This window comes from Engraulis encrasicolus, chromosome 1 (assembly GCF_034702125.1).
Source record: "Engraulis encrasicolus isolate BLACKSEA-1 chromosome 1, IST_EnEncr_1.0, whole genome shotgun sequence".
In the NCBI taxonomy this organism is placed as follows: domain Eukaryota; kingdom Metazoa; phylum Chordata; class Actinopteri; order Clupeiformes; family Engraulidae; genus Engraulis; species Engraulis encrasicolus.
The window spans coordinates 55,422,929-55,440,589 of NC_085857.1; the positions used below are offsets into that span (position 1 = coordinate 55,422,929).

The 17,661-nt window shown below is 40.6% G+C and overlaps 1 protein-coding gene across 1 annotated transcript in view; it reads right to left on the reverse strand.

Moving 5' to 3' along the window:
- Positions 1-17,661, reverse strand: part of LOC134455273 (uncharacterized) — a 45,961-nt gene that overhangs the window by 16,432 nt on the left and 11,868 nt on the right. Inside the window, exons 5-11 of the mRNA XM_063206296.1 lie at positions 12,547-12,711; positions 8,913-9,671; positions 8,126-8,221; positions 4,078-4,210; positions 3,660-3,878; positions 3,483-3,570; positions 1,279-1,437 (exon numbers count right to left, since the gene is read on the reverse strand). Coding sequence (XP_063062366.1) covers positions 1,279-1,437; positions 3,483-3,570; positions 3,660-3,878; positions 4,078-4,210; positions 8,126-8,221; positions 8,913-9,671; positions 12,547-12,711 — 1,619 coding nt within the window. The remainder of the gene's footprint in view (positions 1-1,278; positions 1,438-3,482; positions 3,571-3,659; positions 3,879-4,077; positions 4,211-8,125; positions 8,222-8,912; positions 9,672-12,546; positions 12,712-17,661) is intronic.

Genomic DNA, 17,661 nt, shown 5'->3' on the forward strand with positions numbered 1-17,661 from the left:
GTTATGAACACGGTGCCTACAGATATTCCTGGGTTGAATTTACTACCTATTTACTACTAGCTACTGTACATTCCAGAGTGGCATACTAGACTGCCTGTTCATTCCAGAATGGCGGATTTGACTCAAAATGCCCCTTTTGACTGTTTCCCATAACCGACCTGACCTTCGCCTCTTGTTCGATCCACTTTCTTTGATGGGGTCCTTAAAGGGACACTGTGCACGATTTTTAGTTGTTTTTTTCCAGAATTCATGCTGCCCATTCACTAATGTTACCTTTTTCATGAATACTTACCACCAGCATCAAATTATAAGTATTCATTATGACTGGAAAAATTGCACTTTTCATACATGAAAAGGGGGATCTTCTCCATGGTCCGCCATTTTGAATTTCCAGAAATAGCCATTTTTAGCTGCAAAAATTACTTCACTTGGGCCAATTTATTACTTCATAAACTTTCATGAAAAGGTCAAATTTGGCAATAGGCAACCCAGTTTCAATGAGCAGCATAGTTGCAGTACCTTTTTTGACCATTTCCTGCACAGTGTACCTTTAAGTCTCCACCCTTTCCGGTCTGTGAAAGTCAAAAATTTGGATGGGGCTGGACTTATCAAACCCATTTTCAGATCCACCTCACATTCCCCCCACACATGCTGTACCTCATAATTCACTTGTCAAGCGATTTGTGAGTTGCGTGCGTGAAAAAATGTAATCATTGGACTACACAACAGAAGTTGCATATCTGACGTACAGCCAGTACAGCAGTGTACCTTTGGCTGTGCACTGTGCACTGTGCAGCTGTTTACCTTCAGCCTCAGTACCGACAAAAACCTGAGGTGCACATTGTAGTCTCTCAACCAGTTTCGCACAAAAACTAAAATAACCTTTCTTGCCTGCCGAAAATGAGCGGTCTTACGACGACAATCCAAACCTTTAAAATTTACTGCTATCATATGTGAAATACAGAGCACATGCCAACGGAATCAGGATTTAGCTTGACTCGCTCCATTCACTTCTATTCAAAATTATATGAGCTACAGGCTGAAGTTTGGCCTGATCTTCTTAAGCTCAGGTGTTAAGTCAGGTGTTCAGAGATGCTTTGGTCAACTTCCCCTTCCACTACTTCTGTTGTGAGCTAAGCAATGAATGACCAAAAGAACCATATTCAAGAAGATGAAGAACAAAAAACTAAACTAAACAAAACAAACAAACAAACAAAAAACAGTAATAAGGGACTGCTAAGAAACACTATACAAAACAAAATTGTGGCTGCAATTTACTTGTTGTTTCCTTTTGAGACCGCAGTGGTTTCCCCCATCTGATGATGATGTCTGACGCCCCTTGCCATATTTCTGCTTCATCTGCAACACTTTGTCCATGTGTACCAGGGTCTTCCGCACTTTTTTGAATTTATTTTTAAGACACTCCAACAGGGTTTCCTTGGTATACAAAGCAGTAGAAATGTGTTTATAATTATTCTATTATAAGCATAACACCAAGAATAACTAGGCCTATGCTGTCAAGCACAGGCTGCCAGAGCTACAAATGCAAACCTCTGAGATCTGCTGTTAGCAGAGTGACCACTACATGGCGTTAACATATTGTAAATAACAAACAAACAAAACTTACTAGAATCATGACAGATGAAGAACATAATTTGTCTCGTCTAGTGTGTAGAAATTACCAATGGTAGGGACTACAAGTTTACCGTAAATCCATGGTTGAATGTGGAGCAATATCTACCTACTGCTCAGAATGAAAGATCTACAAAGTGGATTCCAAAAAAGTTGGGACAATAGGTGTTTTGTGAATAAAAGCAAAATGCTGCCATTTTCAAATCATTCATACAAGCATAACATGGACAATAGCACAAGGTCAAGATATCAACCGCCAAGCTTAAGTATTGATTTGAGGGAAATACGTGTTTATTCAAAATTTGACCCATGCAACAAATCTCAAAAAAAGTTGGCACAGGGCCAAAACATGTTGTAATAGTTGGATAGTTATACTAAATAACACAAGGTAGACCATTTATAAAGGAATTATACTGACTACCAACATGAATAAATGCACAAATAATAGACCAAATAATAGACCATCACAGAGATGCTGTGTCACTCAGAAGTGAATATGTTGAGGGACTAATTACTGATCTATGACACAGAAAGATTGAATGATCAAAATTGCAGGTATAATGCATATTTATGTAATTTAGAATTCTGTGAAATCATCTGAGTTATGAGATCACAAAATACCCACTGTCAATAAGCACACTATGACACTCCAACAATGACAGCTCATCCTTCGTCTTGTCTTTAGTCTTATCCAATGTTAAAGATGGCCTCTCAACGTAATTTAATTAATATTGCCGTGTTCCCAATTGTTATTGAATGTGTTACGCGTTGGTCCTGTTTTAAAAAACGTTCTGGTTGCTTTGTTTCAAGACGTTTTTGCAAGCTGGCAAGGTGGCTTGTGGAGAAACGAGAGAGTGTTCCGTGTTTCTCGTGGAAATGCGTCTCTGATTGGCTCACTCCTCCTGCTCTCGAAGAAACGCGTCTCTGATTGGCTCAGTCCTCCAGTTCTTGGAGAGAATGTAATGGGAAACAGAGTCGCCACTTCCCCGGGTGGTACTGCACTATAGGGGCGCCAACGGAGGCGTGCAGGCTCCATTCAGGGCTGTGCTCTTTCGACAGCGACCCCTAGGCGAGCTGCAGGCACGGAGCAACCAGAGTGAGCTGGCTTTATGTATGAGGCTTTGTGCTGTGTGTGTACCTGAGAGTAGCAACCAGCTGATAACTAAGCTAAGCTATGTTTCGGGCCACCAGACGTTGCTTGTTTTGAAAACAAGCAGAAAAAAATTACTCGACATGTTTTTAGATAAATGGGTCGATATAAACCTTTGTGGGCAACGCCTTCTTTCGACGTGACGAAACACAGAAAGGCTTTCGTGATTCGCTCGTTTCTCTGCATTATTTATGTAAATTGGGAAACACCGGGAAACACAGCCAGGAGAGTTGACGCACCGCTATGAGAGCCTTGCAAGTGAGTTTAACTTGGGGTGACCGTCCGATCTTCGAAAGGAGTGAGTAAAACTGAGTTTTATCGGAAGTTGGCCTTTAAAAGCATTTATTTTTATTGGTCCTGTCCCAACTTCTTTGGAATTTGTTGCAAGGTTGACATTTTAAATGAGCACATATTTTCCCCAAAACACTAAACACATATTTTCCCCAAAACACTAAACACATATTTTCCCCAAAACACTCTGTGCACAATGCTCCATCTTAATAACAGATTGAATGTTTTGAAAATGAAATCACTTTGATTTTATTCACAAAATACCAAGTGTCCCAACTTTTTTGGAATCCGCTTTGTATTTGCTGATTTATCTACTAGTGCCACCCAGCCTCTCAATAATAATAATAAACAAAACAAAAGTGAGATATAACAAAAAATGAGAATGAGGATAAGAATGTTTAGTACTTACAAATCCAGAGAGGCTTCCATCCATAAGAAATGGATGCTGGGTTATTAAGGTGCTCATGACGTCACTATACATCTTGCGACTTGGATACCTGTATAGTGGGGGGAAAGGGTCATCTACAACATATTTGACATCAGCCTGGTATTTTAAGCATTCACACAGACACATTGCTGTATTTACCAAGTATATTGTGTTATGTCATCACATAACAATGTAATGAGAGCAGTTCTTATATGCGATTGGTGTTTTCTGAAGAAAGCAGGATCTCTCTTGGCCAGCGCCTCCCTGACCTCTGGGCTTAAAGTGGGGAGGGTGTAAACAGTTGGCCAGGCAGCGGTTGGTGTTTGAACTGGTGTTTTCTTAGTGGTGATTGCTGAGTTGACTGGGATGCTATCATTTCTGATTTTAAAAAGAAGAAACATTAAGACAGTCATAACTTTTTACATCCAAATTGGATACATATATTATCAAGCAATGTGGAAAAAATTATGACTTGGTCAGGTTAATAACTGAAGAAACATGGTAACATCATTTTACAAACAACTACAGCATCTTCAAGCAAAACAACTTTTGAGAATAAGAAGACTATTGTACATACTGTTTTGGCAGAACGTTGCTTTTTATTTTTTCCAATGCTGATAAAAATTTAACTTGCTGTTTTGATGTTGGGAAGAGGCGTGCCACCCTATTCTCTGTTAAACCGAAAAGGGCTTCCCCATCAATATCCTCATCTAGAGAGAGAAAACACACACACACACACATACACACACGTACATTAGCAAAGGTGTTTATAAACAGGCAGACATCAGTGGCGCTATTAAATATTTTGGTATTTTCTGCCCTATTTTTAAGTTAACTGTCATGTAACCAGCATGGCTATTGTATGTTCATATACACGGAATGGTGAAGGCTAATGGCAGTTTTGTCATCAAGGACATAGAGATCAAGGGAGTTATAGTCTTTTTCTTCACCAGGTTGGGTGATTATCCATTGACCTCCATCATCTCTGACCTCATATGAATACAGGCGATTACTATACTGAGAGGGGATCAACATTTCTGAAAACAAAAGCCAAGTGCCCCTGAAGCGCAGTATCTTCCCAATTCTCTTCAACTACATCCAGCACAAAAACGTTGATGACAATTCATGTAACATTGTCAACACACAGTTTGTTGACCACCAAAACACTCTCATCCTCTTCAATGCTTTCTGCACCGAATCTCTGTGCAAGGCCTAAACAGTGAAAGGGACCTCACTGGACGAGAACATTGTTTCTCAGTGTATTCATCCTGCCTGAGGACATCGACAGACGTCAAATACCGTAGCTGGTGACGTTTGGCCAGTGTGAAACAGAGATTCTTGAAATTGAAGGCATTTCGGGCCCGTCTTTTAAAGTATTGATGTTTTGCCTCAAAACGCAAACACCAGATAGTCTCAGGGGTCCAAATTGTTTGATAAGCCGTATGTAGTGAATTAGTTAGTGAAGTTTTGGGGTTAATTTTCCTGGAAAAAGTGAATGGAATAGGGAGAGGTGTCCGATGACGATGGACAGGTAATGAAGAATGCTTTCCTTGATGGATGGAGCAAGGATTATGTCTCCAACCTCTCTACATAAAAGGTAGAGCTCCCACTGTATACTACCCTCTGGAGTGTGATGGCCAATGATTAGAGGTGCACCAAAAATTCGGCCGCAGAAAATATTCGGCCGAAAACGCAAAAAAAGACATTTTCAGTTTTCAGCCGAAAGCCAATTGAGTGGCTGAATCGGAGGCTGAATAGAAAATTAAGTGAAAATGGGCATTAATTAAACTAATTTAAGATCTACTCTAACGTTTAAAGACTTCAAATACACATTTATTTTCTTTCAAAAGCTTGTCTAAACATGTTTTGTAAGCCATAGATTTAAGCAATACTTGAAAATAGTGGAAAAACCTACATTTTGATAACTTTTAACTGAATTGTAATATTCGGTTTCAGTTTCGGTATTCGGCCAAGTGATTAATTTTTATTATAATCAACTGATTTCTCGTGTCATGTATCCAGCATAATCGGGTTACTATCAGGTTATTGACATTCTAGAAGGATAAGTAGCCAATCAAAAGCATTCAATTCTACGTAGCTTCGTGTCACACACTTTAGTGGAACACAGGCAACCGACGAACTGCATATAAACAGCTGTAAAAGGTTTACTCCATTAACCTGTTTATTCCAATGACTATTGCGGCCATATAAACGGGCTCATTGTAGTGGAACACAGGCAACCGACGGACTGCATATACAGTGCCCTCCATAATTATTGGCACCCCTGGTTGAGATGTGTTAAAAGCCTTAAAATAAATTCAGTGTTTATTGCAGAAGAATACTGTCACACTGAAAATTGTAGGAAAATGTAGCCTTCAACTCAAATGAATTGTAAGAAAATAAAAAAATCCCTGACTAAAAAATAATTATTTTTCATTAAATCACCTGTTCCACAATTATTGGCACCCTTAACAATTCCCAGGAAATAAATATAATTGAAGCATTTCTGTCATTTCTACAGTAGTTTACAAAGTTTACCAGAGTATGTAGGAACATTTAATTAGTAATTCATCACTTCCTGTTTCCCTGGGGTATAAATATGACGTGACACAGAGGCCATTTCTCTTATCCACTCTTAAACATGGGAAAGACAAAGGAACACAGCATACAAGTGAGGCAGATGTGCGTCGACCTTCACAGGTCAGGCAGAGGCTACAAGAAGATTGCCACTTAACTGCAGCTGCCCATATCCACTGTGAGAGGAATAATTAAGAAGTTCAAAACAACTGGAACAGTGGTAAACAAGCCTGGACGAGGACCCAAGTTAATTTTGCCACCACGCACAGTGAGGAGGATGGTAAGAGAAATCAAAAGATCTCCAAAGCTCACTGTTACAGAATTACAACAAATGGTAGCATCCTGGGGTTACAAAGTCTCCAAATCAACCATCAGGCGCTGTCTACACGCCAACAAGCTGTTTGGGAGGCATGCACGGAGAAAACCTTTCCTCACTCACAATCATAAACGCAAACGTCTGGAGTTCGCCAAGCGGTATTGGGGCTTCAACTGGGACCGTGTGCTTTGGTCAGATGAGACCAAGATTGAGCATTTTGGCAACAAACACTCTAAGTGGGTCTGGCGTGCCACGAAAGATGCGCATGCTGAAAAGCACCTCATACCCACTGTGAAGTATGGGGGTGGGTCAGTGATGCTGTGGGGCTGTTTTCGCTTCCAAAGGCCCTGGGAACCTTGTTAGGGTGCATGGCATCATGAATGCTTTGAAATACCAGGACATTTTAAATCAAAATCTGTTGCCCTCTGCCCGAAAGCTGAAGATGGGTTGTCACTGGGTCTTTCAGCAAGACAATGACCCTAAACATATGGCCAAATCTACACAGAAATGGTTCACCAGACACAAAATCAAGCTCCTCCCATGGCCATCTCAGTCCCCAGACCTCAACCCCATTGAGAACCTGTAGGGTGAGCTGAAGAGGAGAGTACAGAGGAGAGGACCCAGGTCTTTGGATGATTTAGAGAGATTCTGCAAAGAGGAATGGCTGAAGATCCCTCTTTCTGTCTTTTCCCATCTTGTGAAACATTATAGGAGAAGATTAGGTGCTGTTTTTTTGGCAAAAGGGGGTTGTACAAAATATTAAAACCAGGGGTGCTAATAATTGTGAATCACATTATTTGATGTCAAATAATTATTTCTTTATGTGGGATTTTTTCCCCACTGAATAAATGCACTTATATTGAAGGTTGGATTTTTCTCTTTTTTTCCATTAAGGTCCCATATTATTTAGAAAAATAAATAAATAATTGGAAGCTAAAAAACACATCTCAACCAGGGGTGCCAATAATTATGGAGGGCACTGTAAATAGCAATAAACCGTTTACTCCAATAACCTGTTTATTCCAATAGCCCGGTTATAGCGGCCATATAAACGGGCTCAATGAGTTTCACCGTCCACTCTTCCTCTCTCTCTCTCTGTTGTTGTTTGGTGTTGCAGTGACTACAAACTAATGAACTGGCTGTCAATTACAACTTAAAAAACAATACCGTTGATATGTTTGTTTTGGAAACGTTTAGTTGTAGCGTTCTAACTCTTCCATACAGGCTGTAACTCAAAATAGCGAACATGGTGAGACTGACAAGTCATTCACCAATTACAAGCGTCAGGTAGGCCTAAAGTTATAGACAAGCAAAGATGCCTTCTTTTGGTGTAGTTGCAGCTGTGCGGAGCCAGCGCCTACATGCTGAGCCAGGAGTAAAGGCAAAATTGTTGCGTGAGGAATTTAATATCTCTCGATCGTTTTTTTATCAACATGTTTTTCCGATCACCGATCAGGCTATTTTTGGCCATTATCGGCCGATCATGATCGGCAGCCGAGCAATCAGTGCACCTTTATTGATAACACTAATAGTAATAGCTAATATTGTCTCTAAACTATGTCCTGGCAGAGGTTCCTCAACATTTTCTTCTTCTATATTTTGATCTGCATCAGAGTCCTCTACATTTTCCGATTTTTTTTTGGTCTTGAGGTTTGGCTTGCACGTAATGCCGGTGGAGGCATTACGACAGAAAAAAAAACGTTCCATAATTACAAAAAGTTGGGTGTGTTACCGATAAAGATCTCTTTGGCCTCACTTAACCCATTCAGCTCCAGCCAATGACACACTTCAGAGGTGGACCAGCCAAAGGTGGTATTGGCCATGTCTCCTAAAAGAAGAAAACAAACAAACAAACACTCACAAATTTGTGAAAGTACTCAAAATTCTGAATCTAATCACAGAACTAGGTGCATTATTTACAGACCTCATTTTGCTATTTTGTGTCTGAGGTGAATCTTGCCGTTGGAAAGGTTAGTTGTTTAAAAACCACGAATGACATAAAATAATAAATATTGCGTATCGGCCAAAACCACACGCGTATCGGCCGATACCGATACACTTAAAATATGCAAATATATATATATCAGTCTATCCTTACACATAACCTCTCATTACTCCAACGACTGTCACCAATACGTGTGTTGGATAAAAGAAGCGGCAACTAGGTGTAATTTAATGAATAATTACAAACCGTGATAAAACCATGGTTAGTTTTCAGATTAAAACCATGGTTCATTTTAGTTAAACCTAGTCAAACCAGAAACCATGCCGAACCATGCTAACAAAAACATGAAATCATGTAAGAGACATGACTGGCGAAGGGGGACATGCAATGCAGTGTTGAGAGGTAATTAATTTATGACCAAAAGTAATTGTCAATATTGCACATAGAATACAAGGTGAGTTGTTAAGGACTTGGAAAAAATAAGACTTGGACTTGGACTTGGCTTGGCTTTGGCACGACTTGGACTTGACTTGGTCAAATGTGTCGTAACTTGTGTTTTCACTCGCAGACTTACTTGCGACTTGCAAATTAGTGACTTGGTCCCATCTCTGATGGACTCTCAGGTGCGATCGGAGATCAGATTTTCTTGTACAGAACTTTCCACATGTGCTACACTGGTAAAGCATTTCCCCAGTATGGATTCTCTGATGATCCCTTAAGGTGCGTGACTGTCTGAAGGACTTCCCACATGTAGCACACTGATAAGGTTTTTCTCCACAATGGATTCCCTGGTGATCTTTCAGGCGATTTTTATATGTGAAGGACTTTCCACATGCACTACACTGGTAAGGCTTTTCTCCAGTATGGATTCTCTGGTGAACCTTTAAGCTTTCTGACTGTCCAAAGGCCTTTCCACAGGTGCTACACTGGTAACGATTTTCCCCAGTATGGATTCTCTGATGATTCTTTAAGGTGAGTGACCGTCTAAAGGACTTCCCACATGTAGTACACTGGTAAGGTTTTTCTCCACAATGGATTGTCTGGTGATCTTTTAGGTGATTTTTATATCCGAAGGACTTTCCACATGCACTACACTGGTAAGGCTTTTCTCCAGTATGGCTTCTCTGGTGAACCTTTAAGCCTTCTGACCGTCCAAAGGCCTTTCCACAGGTGGTACACACGTAAGGCCTCTCTCCGGTATGGACTCTACGGTGAACCTTTAAGTGTGCTGCCTGTCCATAGGCCTTTCCACAGATGGTACACACGTAAGGCTTTTCTCCAGTAAGAGTTCTCCGACTAGCCTTTTTCTTCAACTGGTTCTTTTGTGGACCCCCTGCAATGAGAAATTATTCAGTTTCTAAAAGTTCTGTTGTAATGGGGTGCTTGACAAATAAGGGTATAACACAATGTTTTTAAAAACATTCCAATTCTTGAAATTATATTGTTCAAAGACAAAGAGGTGTTTAGAGCTGTTCGTTGTCTGTGGAATTTCCCCTTATTTTTGCCATTTTCCAGATGTTTTCAGTCACTAAGGAAGATATGCACTGCGATGTGACATCTCATTTCTGTAAGATACAGTAAAATTAATAATATTCTGCACAAACATCTCCCCCATGCTCTTTCTGCTATTGTTCCTTTAACCCCCACCCCCACCACACACTACTTGCCACCCTCACCCCCTCCCACAAACACCTACGCGTCGTGCAGGCATAAAACTGATTTCACTGCATGTTTTCACTGTATGTGAACGTGACAAATAAATCTCCTGGTATCCTTACATCCTTACATGAAACATAAAAAAAAGCAAGGACTGAGTAACACATTGCATGTCCTGCGGTGTGACGTGCTTAGCAATCACACCACAGAACATTTACGGCATGGTGGCCATTTTAATCATTTTGGATACATGACTGACCAACAAGATAATGATCTTGTTTTTAATCTCAACCTTTCCAGGGTAATCTTAATAGCTTTGGGGTAAGCTTAATAGCTTCGGGGCTATTTTGTAGGGGTAGGCGAGTACATCTATGCAAAAAAAAGACCTAACCCCCAAAAAAATGATACAAAAGGTTTTTCAACTGATTTTGTTACCTCTAAGTGTCCTTAATAACATACTAAAAATCTAGGAAAATCTGACTTCAGGAAAGGTGTCATTTTCAAGATCAAAGTTTTTTTTAAATAAAGGTTACTACATGATAATTACATTGGCATGAACTAACATGTTTTCAGGATCTGTTTGTTTGGAGTGCTGTTTGGGTGGAAAAAGACACTACTGCTATGATAATATCCATGTGCTGTTTGTCAGGGCACATCATCAGTGATGAATCAAGGTGTCACTAGGTATTTTGGGTCTTTCAGCAGCTGAACTGAATAGACAGGAGCCACTACATGTGTAAGTAGAGGGCAAGGTGAAACGGTTGGTACTGGAGACAGACAATGTCCTGAAAGGACATAGGGCTTTAGCATAGCTTTCGGGTAAGCCAGAGTAGGGCCTGTTGTAGCTTCATAGGCAAGGGTCAGGGCCTTGTATTCAATTAGGGCATGAAAAAGAGGACATGACTGGGAAACTGAGGCTATGTGGTCAGAGAATGATAGATGGTCATCAACAATGACACCTAGATTTCTTGTGGCCTTATTTGAGGCAACAGTAGCAGAATCCATATTGAGCTCGATATCATGGCAACCTAAATCTTTGGCTGAGATCACCAGCAGTGCATTTGGGCGAGGCTCAACTGAAGGTTGCATTCCTTCATACTTGTGGATAGTTCAGAGAGGCAAGCGGAAATGTGTGTGACCGCGTGGAGTCATCTGGCACAAAGTAACTGTGCTTCATCGGTGTAACAGTAGTATGAGAAGCTGTGGGAACAGATAACATGGCCCAGTGATGTGGTGTACATGGCAAATAGGAGTCCCAGCACCAGCCCTTAGGACACCTCTGTGGAGAGGCTATGATTTGAGGACAGCTGACCTTGCCCTTGATACATGCTAAGAATGATACCACCAGACTCAAAGAATGTCTGGAAGTACTTGACACATAAAACTCAATTATTTATCTAAGAGAGATGTTAAATAATCATGTTTTGAAAAATGCTAGCTGGTGTGTCTGCACAAAGATTTTTAGATTTACTACAAAACAAAAAGAGATGTCCATAATCTCTTCTGAACATATCTTCTGGCTTACTAGAAACAAAATAGAGGAGTAATTTTGAGCTTGGCTTTTTCAGATTTTGAGGTTTTGCATTTTGAAATGTAATGCATATTTAATTAGATATAGTCCAATTACCATATTAAAACATAACATTTCAGAAAACTTGCAATACATTTTTTTCTCACAAATATGTGAGTAATCACCGGATTAAGTTTCATGGTGATATCGGCAAGCTACATTTTTTGGCCTATTCACCTGGAGTGTCTCTTGACCCTTATAATAAGCCTATGGCAGCCATGTTGAAAAAACTAATTTCCCAAAGTCAGATTTTACTAGATTTTTAGTATGTCATTTAGCAGGTCCAATAGTAATAGAATCCATAAAAAAACCTTTTTTATACATTTTTTTGGGGTTAAACCCTAAATGTACTCGCCTAGGGTTTTTTTTAGGTTTTGCACAACGTCTACTTAAATGGTTCCTGTGTCTTTTATACTTTCAATCCATCATGAAGTAACTGGTTCCATTTGAAAGTAGAGACTCTGTAGAATCCACAAGAAGTGACAGAAAGATTTTATGATGTACTGCATTTGTGTGAATCTGACACCAATATTAAGGGAGAAACAGACTAGGGAAGGTTTACATACTCTGTGGTGTTGTTTGAAAGCTCTTTTCTGTCTACAAATTACACAAATAGTATGGAATACAACAACCTTCAGAATATGAATTATGACGAATTGAAAATTTAAAACTTGAATAACAAGAAAACTTATATTTTAAAATGTCTGGTTTCTTGTCTAAACATAGCCTGTACAGTGAAATTGTGTAATAATTGATAATAATGCACATATAAAATGTTCACATCCCTGTAAAGTAGTGCTAAATGTATTTCTGAGGGTCTAAGCTTTCGAATGATATGTATTGTTCCTGTGTTTATTACACCACCTGGACTGTAAACAATTGCGGAATGAAGTTCAATGTTGAAGTTAAAAGTCCCGGTACAGGGCCCTCCGCAAGTTAGGAGGTTTTAATATGTGTTTTTATTTATAAAAACTTTTTTTACCTTCTATAAGAGGAGTCACACCACAGGACTGCAGGACTATTAAAGTAGCGAAACATTGGTGAATGGTGGTTCCTGGCTGATGACCCTGCAGCTGACCCATGGGCACCGGAGGAGGTGCGACAGGCAGCAATGCCCCGCAGGATGTAACACCTTCCTGTGCAAATCCTATAAGAGCAGTCACACCACAGGACACCAGAAATGTACTTAAACATTGTCTAAAATTGTAATTATTAAACTTACACAAAATTCTGCTAAAGGAGTTTGAAACTGATATCACTTGAGCACACATAAATCAGGATAAGAATCAATGTAAGCACCTACACACTGTAAATAAGGATAATCAAATATTCAATACAAACAGCATGTACCGTACACACAGGCTACTTGGTATATAAACCCACTTTTCAACAAAATTGCTAATGTAGGGAAGGTATTGATTATTGGACCAATCTCTGCAATATGGGATTTTACTACAGCACAACTGTACAGGTGTAACTGGACTCAGCTGCAATTACTTATCAGTACAGCAGCTCAATTCCAGTGTTGCCAGATTGGGCTGTTTCCAGCTCAATTGGGCTGCTTAGGATGGCCGTGTGCGGGTAAAATGGCATTTAGCAGAAAAACCTGCCTATTTTTGCCATAGAAATCAATACAATTGGGCGGGATTTTGTGCTTCTAGGTGGGTTTTGAGCATTTTTGGGCTGGAAATCACCAACCTCATCTGGCAACCCTGCTCAATTCCTTTGCATGGACCAGCTAAACAATTTGTAATGGGGAAATGGGCCAAAATCCCTTGTAGGACATGTGCCAACCTAGTAAACTAAGCAAAGAGAAAGATGTCAGTTTTGGTTCACAAATGGCACCGTATTGACTATAAATGATCAGGGGACTAATCATTTTGTCAGAATGGTCATATTTCCGAATGTCCCAGGCTGACGAGCAAGAGCCGTGTGATTAGCTAAATGAAACATGTCAATGTCACGTTCAGAGCGAATTAAGAGAATTCATGACGAAACTTCTTCAGCTACCTGGGTAGTGTAGGTCGCTTTTTTGATGTACAAAGAGCTTAATGTTTAGGTGGTCAGCCTTAGGACCAGCGGATTGCCGGTTCAAATCCCACACTAACCAACAGCAAGAAGGAGCATCTCTTGACATTCTCATCCATGGCCATCCATTGAAGGGCCTTGAGCAAGGCACCCTACACCCACACTGCTCCAGGGGCTTTAACTAATGTAGTTCACGTAACTAATGTAGTGTTTTTTACACGTTTTCACCCATGATTGTGCAGGACTTTTCCAAAACCTTTTGTCAAATTCCCATGACCAAAAGAAGTTGTCATCTCAATGTCACCAACAAAAAAGCTGGTTTTAAACACTGAAACATCCTGTTATATATAAAAAGTAGTAGGCCTATATAAGAGAGCAAAATGTGAACCGTGAAGAAAATAGACAATCATTGTTTCATTTAACATTTATTTTTATTTTCCAACAAGACTTCAAATAAAATGAAGTTGTAATAAAAATGTAAAAGAGTAAAATATGAACAGTGAAAAATCGAAGACACCATTACTGTACATTGTTACAGTCTGGATGGAGATTTCAAATAGTGTACATTTAGCGGAAGACTCGAGGGCAAACAGTTGGGACCCAAACACAAACAAACAAACAAACAGAGCGGAAACTCAAAGAACAAAACTTGCCCCTGGACCTCTGCAACTGAGTGACCACCAAAAAAAAAAAAAAGAGAAATCTTCATACATTTTATCTTGGTCACTTCATGTGACACCATGTGCAAAACGATGCATTACTTTTGGTCCTGTCTAAATGTGCAGTGTGGAATAGTCGTATGTTATGGATGTCCTAAATGTTTTACAACACTTGACTGCAAAACAAAATCTTCCTTTGGGTACTATTAAAAGTTATCTATTCTACTCTAATCTAAACCCAGAATAGTGACCATGTAGTAAAATAAAACAGTACACAGTTATGGATTTGGGGTCGGTCGTTCTGTGACACTTAAGAATAAAGTGTGCTTAAAAACGTGCTATAAACACTTTGTAAATAATTAACTAATCATCAACAAAACATTTACAAATGCTTGTAAATAATTAACAAATTATCAACAAAACATTTACAAACGCTTGTAAATGGATAAAAAGTCCCACATCAACACAGCAGCAACACAGTTAAGCCCCAACTAATCCTGGGGGTTTGTCCTCCGAAGAACAAAAGAGATGGAACCACTAGATACATCATGTGCATTCCAATATGCGGACTTGCATCCTCCACTTGTGCTTGTGGCCTCATACCAGGGAGTAACACGTCGTGATGACATCACCGACAACAGCATTGTATTTCAATATCTCCCAAAAGCTCAATTCTAATGTCATTTTCTCATTTGCAGTTGGGATGGTGAATGAAGAGCAATCCCCTCAAAATTGTCGTAGCTAGGCTGACAGTGGGGAAACTTTATCGTTTTCTTCACGGAGGCGGGGCATCAGCAACATGCGAGGCCACAAGCGCAAGTGGAGGATGGGAGTCCGCATATTGGAATGCACTTTGTGTCAGCCAGGCAAGCACACTTCAAACCCATCCTGGAGGGGCCTATTACAACTCCACTGTGCAGCCGTAGGTTTGTTCTTATTCATGTTAAACTGTTTGTAAATACTTTGTTTATAGTTGATCAATAATTGTTAATAAAGGTTTTTAAAGGACTTTTTCTAATGTGTTACCAATTTTCTGAGGACAAAACATGACTCTAGGCCTATTAAGGTGAGTGGTCACCAATTAAGTAAAAAAATGACCGGCAAAGAAAATACAGTACAAACCAGACATGTGGACTCGAGTCCAGTGACTTGGACTCGAGTCTGACTCGAGTCAGCAGTGTGAAGACTTGCGACTTGAAATTTCAAGATCAGAAAGGACTTGCGACTCGACTCGACTTGCACGCCTTTGACTCGGGACTCGACTTGGACTTGACAGTTGTAAGTTTCAATGACTTGGCGTGACTTGCCATTTTGGGTCTAAAAAAAAGTCCAAGTCCAACCCTTGTTTTCAGAATGCAACAGCCCGCCCACATTCTTTGTTTGAATCACGTCATTGTCCTAAGCGGTGCTATGCCATTGGCGGCCAGATGCGGCCGGACGCAGCTGGCCTGGACGCGGCGACCAGCGGCAAAAACACCATTAGTGAGTCTCCAGAACAAACATAGCCTACATTTTAAACCATCGCGGAAGTTAATTTATCTCCCTCTCAGCCCCAACTCATTTTGCATTCTTAATAGGGTAGGCTATGGAAGTTTGCACTGTGATCAACAAATATTTTCTATCAATGTTGTAGGCTACTTGTAGGAAGTGTGTGTGGTGGCCGCTGTGATGTGCAACACGCGTCAGTAGGCTACACACGTGAAGCTCTCGCTCTCTCGCCCCTCGCTTACGACAGAAATTCAGTGAGAACCAAGCTGTCTAAATATTTTAGCTAAATGGTGATGGGCATTGATTGTTGAACATTTGGCTATTTAAGCAGTTGAAATAAAAAAGCACACGCTGCTGACATAACCGAACCACAGGACTTAATCTATTGTTGTTTTATAAAAGAGTACGCCTATCCGTTTTGCTTTCCCTGTCCTTTATGAATGCGCTTGCCTTCAGCCCACGAAGGCTGTTACAGTATGTTCCGCTCCCACACACTATGCTTGCGAGTCAGTCACTTCAAAGTGAAATGCAACCTTGCGAATAATTTCCACCATCGCGGACAAAACCAAGTTATGATGGATATGTGGCGAGGTAAACGTTACGAATATGGCCTGCTTTTAAGTTTCCCCCAACCCAGGATGTGTCCGTAGGCTATATGGCTTGATATCCCAGGGCTATTTCACGACCACAACTCCACGCGCTGAAAATGCATGTTAAGCTCGCGCTTCTCAGTCTAGAAAGATAACCTCTCGGTAACATTCTTTGCATTGACCAGCCACCATCGGTTGAGTATTAGAATCAATACAAAAAGACACGTTTATACATGTCTTAGTCTTCCAGCATGCAATCGAAAATAGGCGAGCAGAGAACACTTGTTCTTGCATCCATCAAAAGAGCTCCACCGCGGTTGCCTACTTTTAGATGCCGGTGTGAATGATTCCAAAGGGAAATAATTTAGCCTATAGCCTATTCATGACAGTCTTGCAAAGAGACAAGACAAACGACCAAAATTGTCAAATAATTGGTCAAGGCGCGAGATGAGGAATACTGCATGGCTATTGGAAAAACTTTGAAGAAATAAGCGCAAGCAACACTGCTTCCCGCGAAGCTTGCGCTTGAGGGCTATAAACAAGCTATGCGCCCCGAACCTCACTGCTTGTTGTTCATGACTTGAATCGAAACATTTCTAAGGACATCAGGGCTATCTTTGATTCCTGGAATACCGCCTCAGCCAGCTGAAAGCAGAGAAGCAGTGTCCCATGTGTCAAATGGTAAGATAATGCCATAGGCTACCTGTTCCTTGAAAGTTTTAAAACTCAGCCTTGACACACTGTCATGTCAGCCACATCAGTTCAAACGCAATCTTTAGGCCTAATGCAGCCTATCGTGAAGTTTAAATGTAATGCGAGATAGAGGTTGCAAGCTACTGCTGCTGAGCAGCGCAAGACATAGGCATGGGTCGGCTCCCGTGGATAAAAAGCATGTTGCGTGTCGCGTGCTGCTCTCAGCCCAATCCTTGCGCGCACGAACCTTGTATCTCGTGGTGTCGACACCGCTTTATCTTATGATTCTCACAGTTCGAACTACATGCTTCGTTTGGTATTTTGGGGGAGTTTGGAGTCACAATGACCGCTGCTTTGAAATGACACGTTAGAGCTACACGACGCCAGCACTGGAGAACTGGGATGTAACCCTGTTTTCCAAATTAACAAAAATTAGGAAACATAGAAGCAGAACTTTGTTTGGCTACAATCTATGACCTGGACGGTGAACTTAATCTTTTTGAAGAGGCATGAACAGCATACAAGTGCCTTTGTGGGGGAGGAGAGGGCGATTGGGGAGAACAGGGAGACGAGAGCATGGCGCGAGGCGCATATTCTTTCGGGAAAAATGAGAGCGAAATGTTGGATAGGGCATTACAC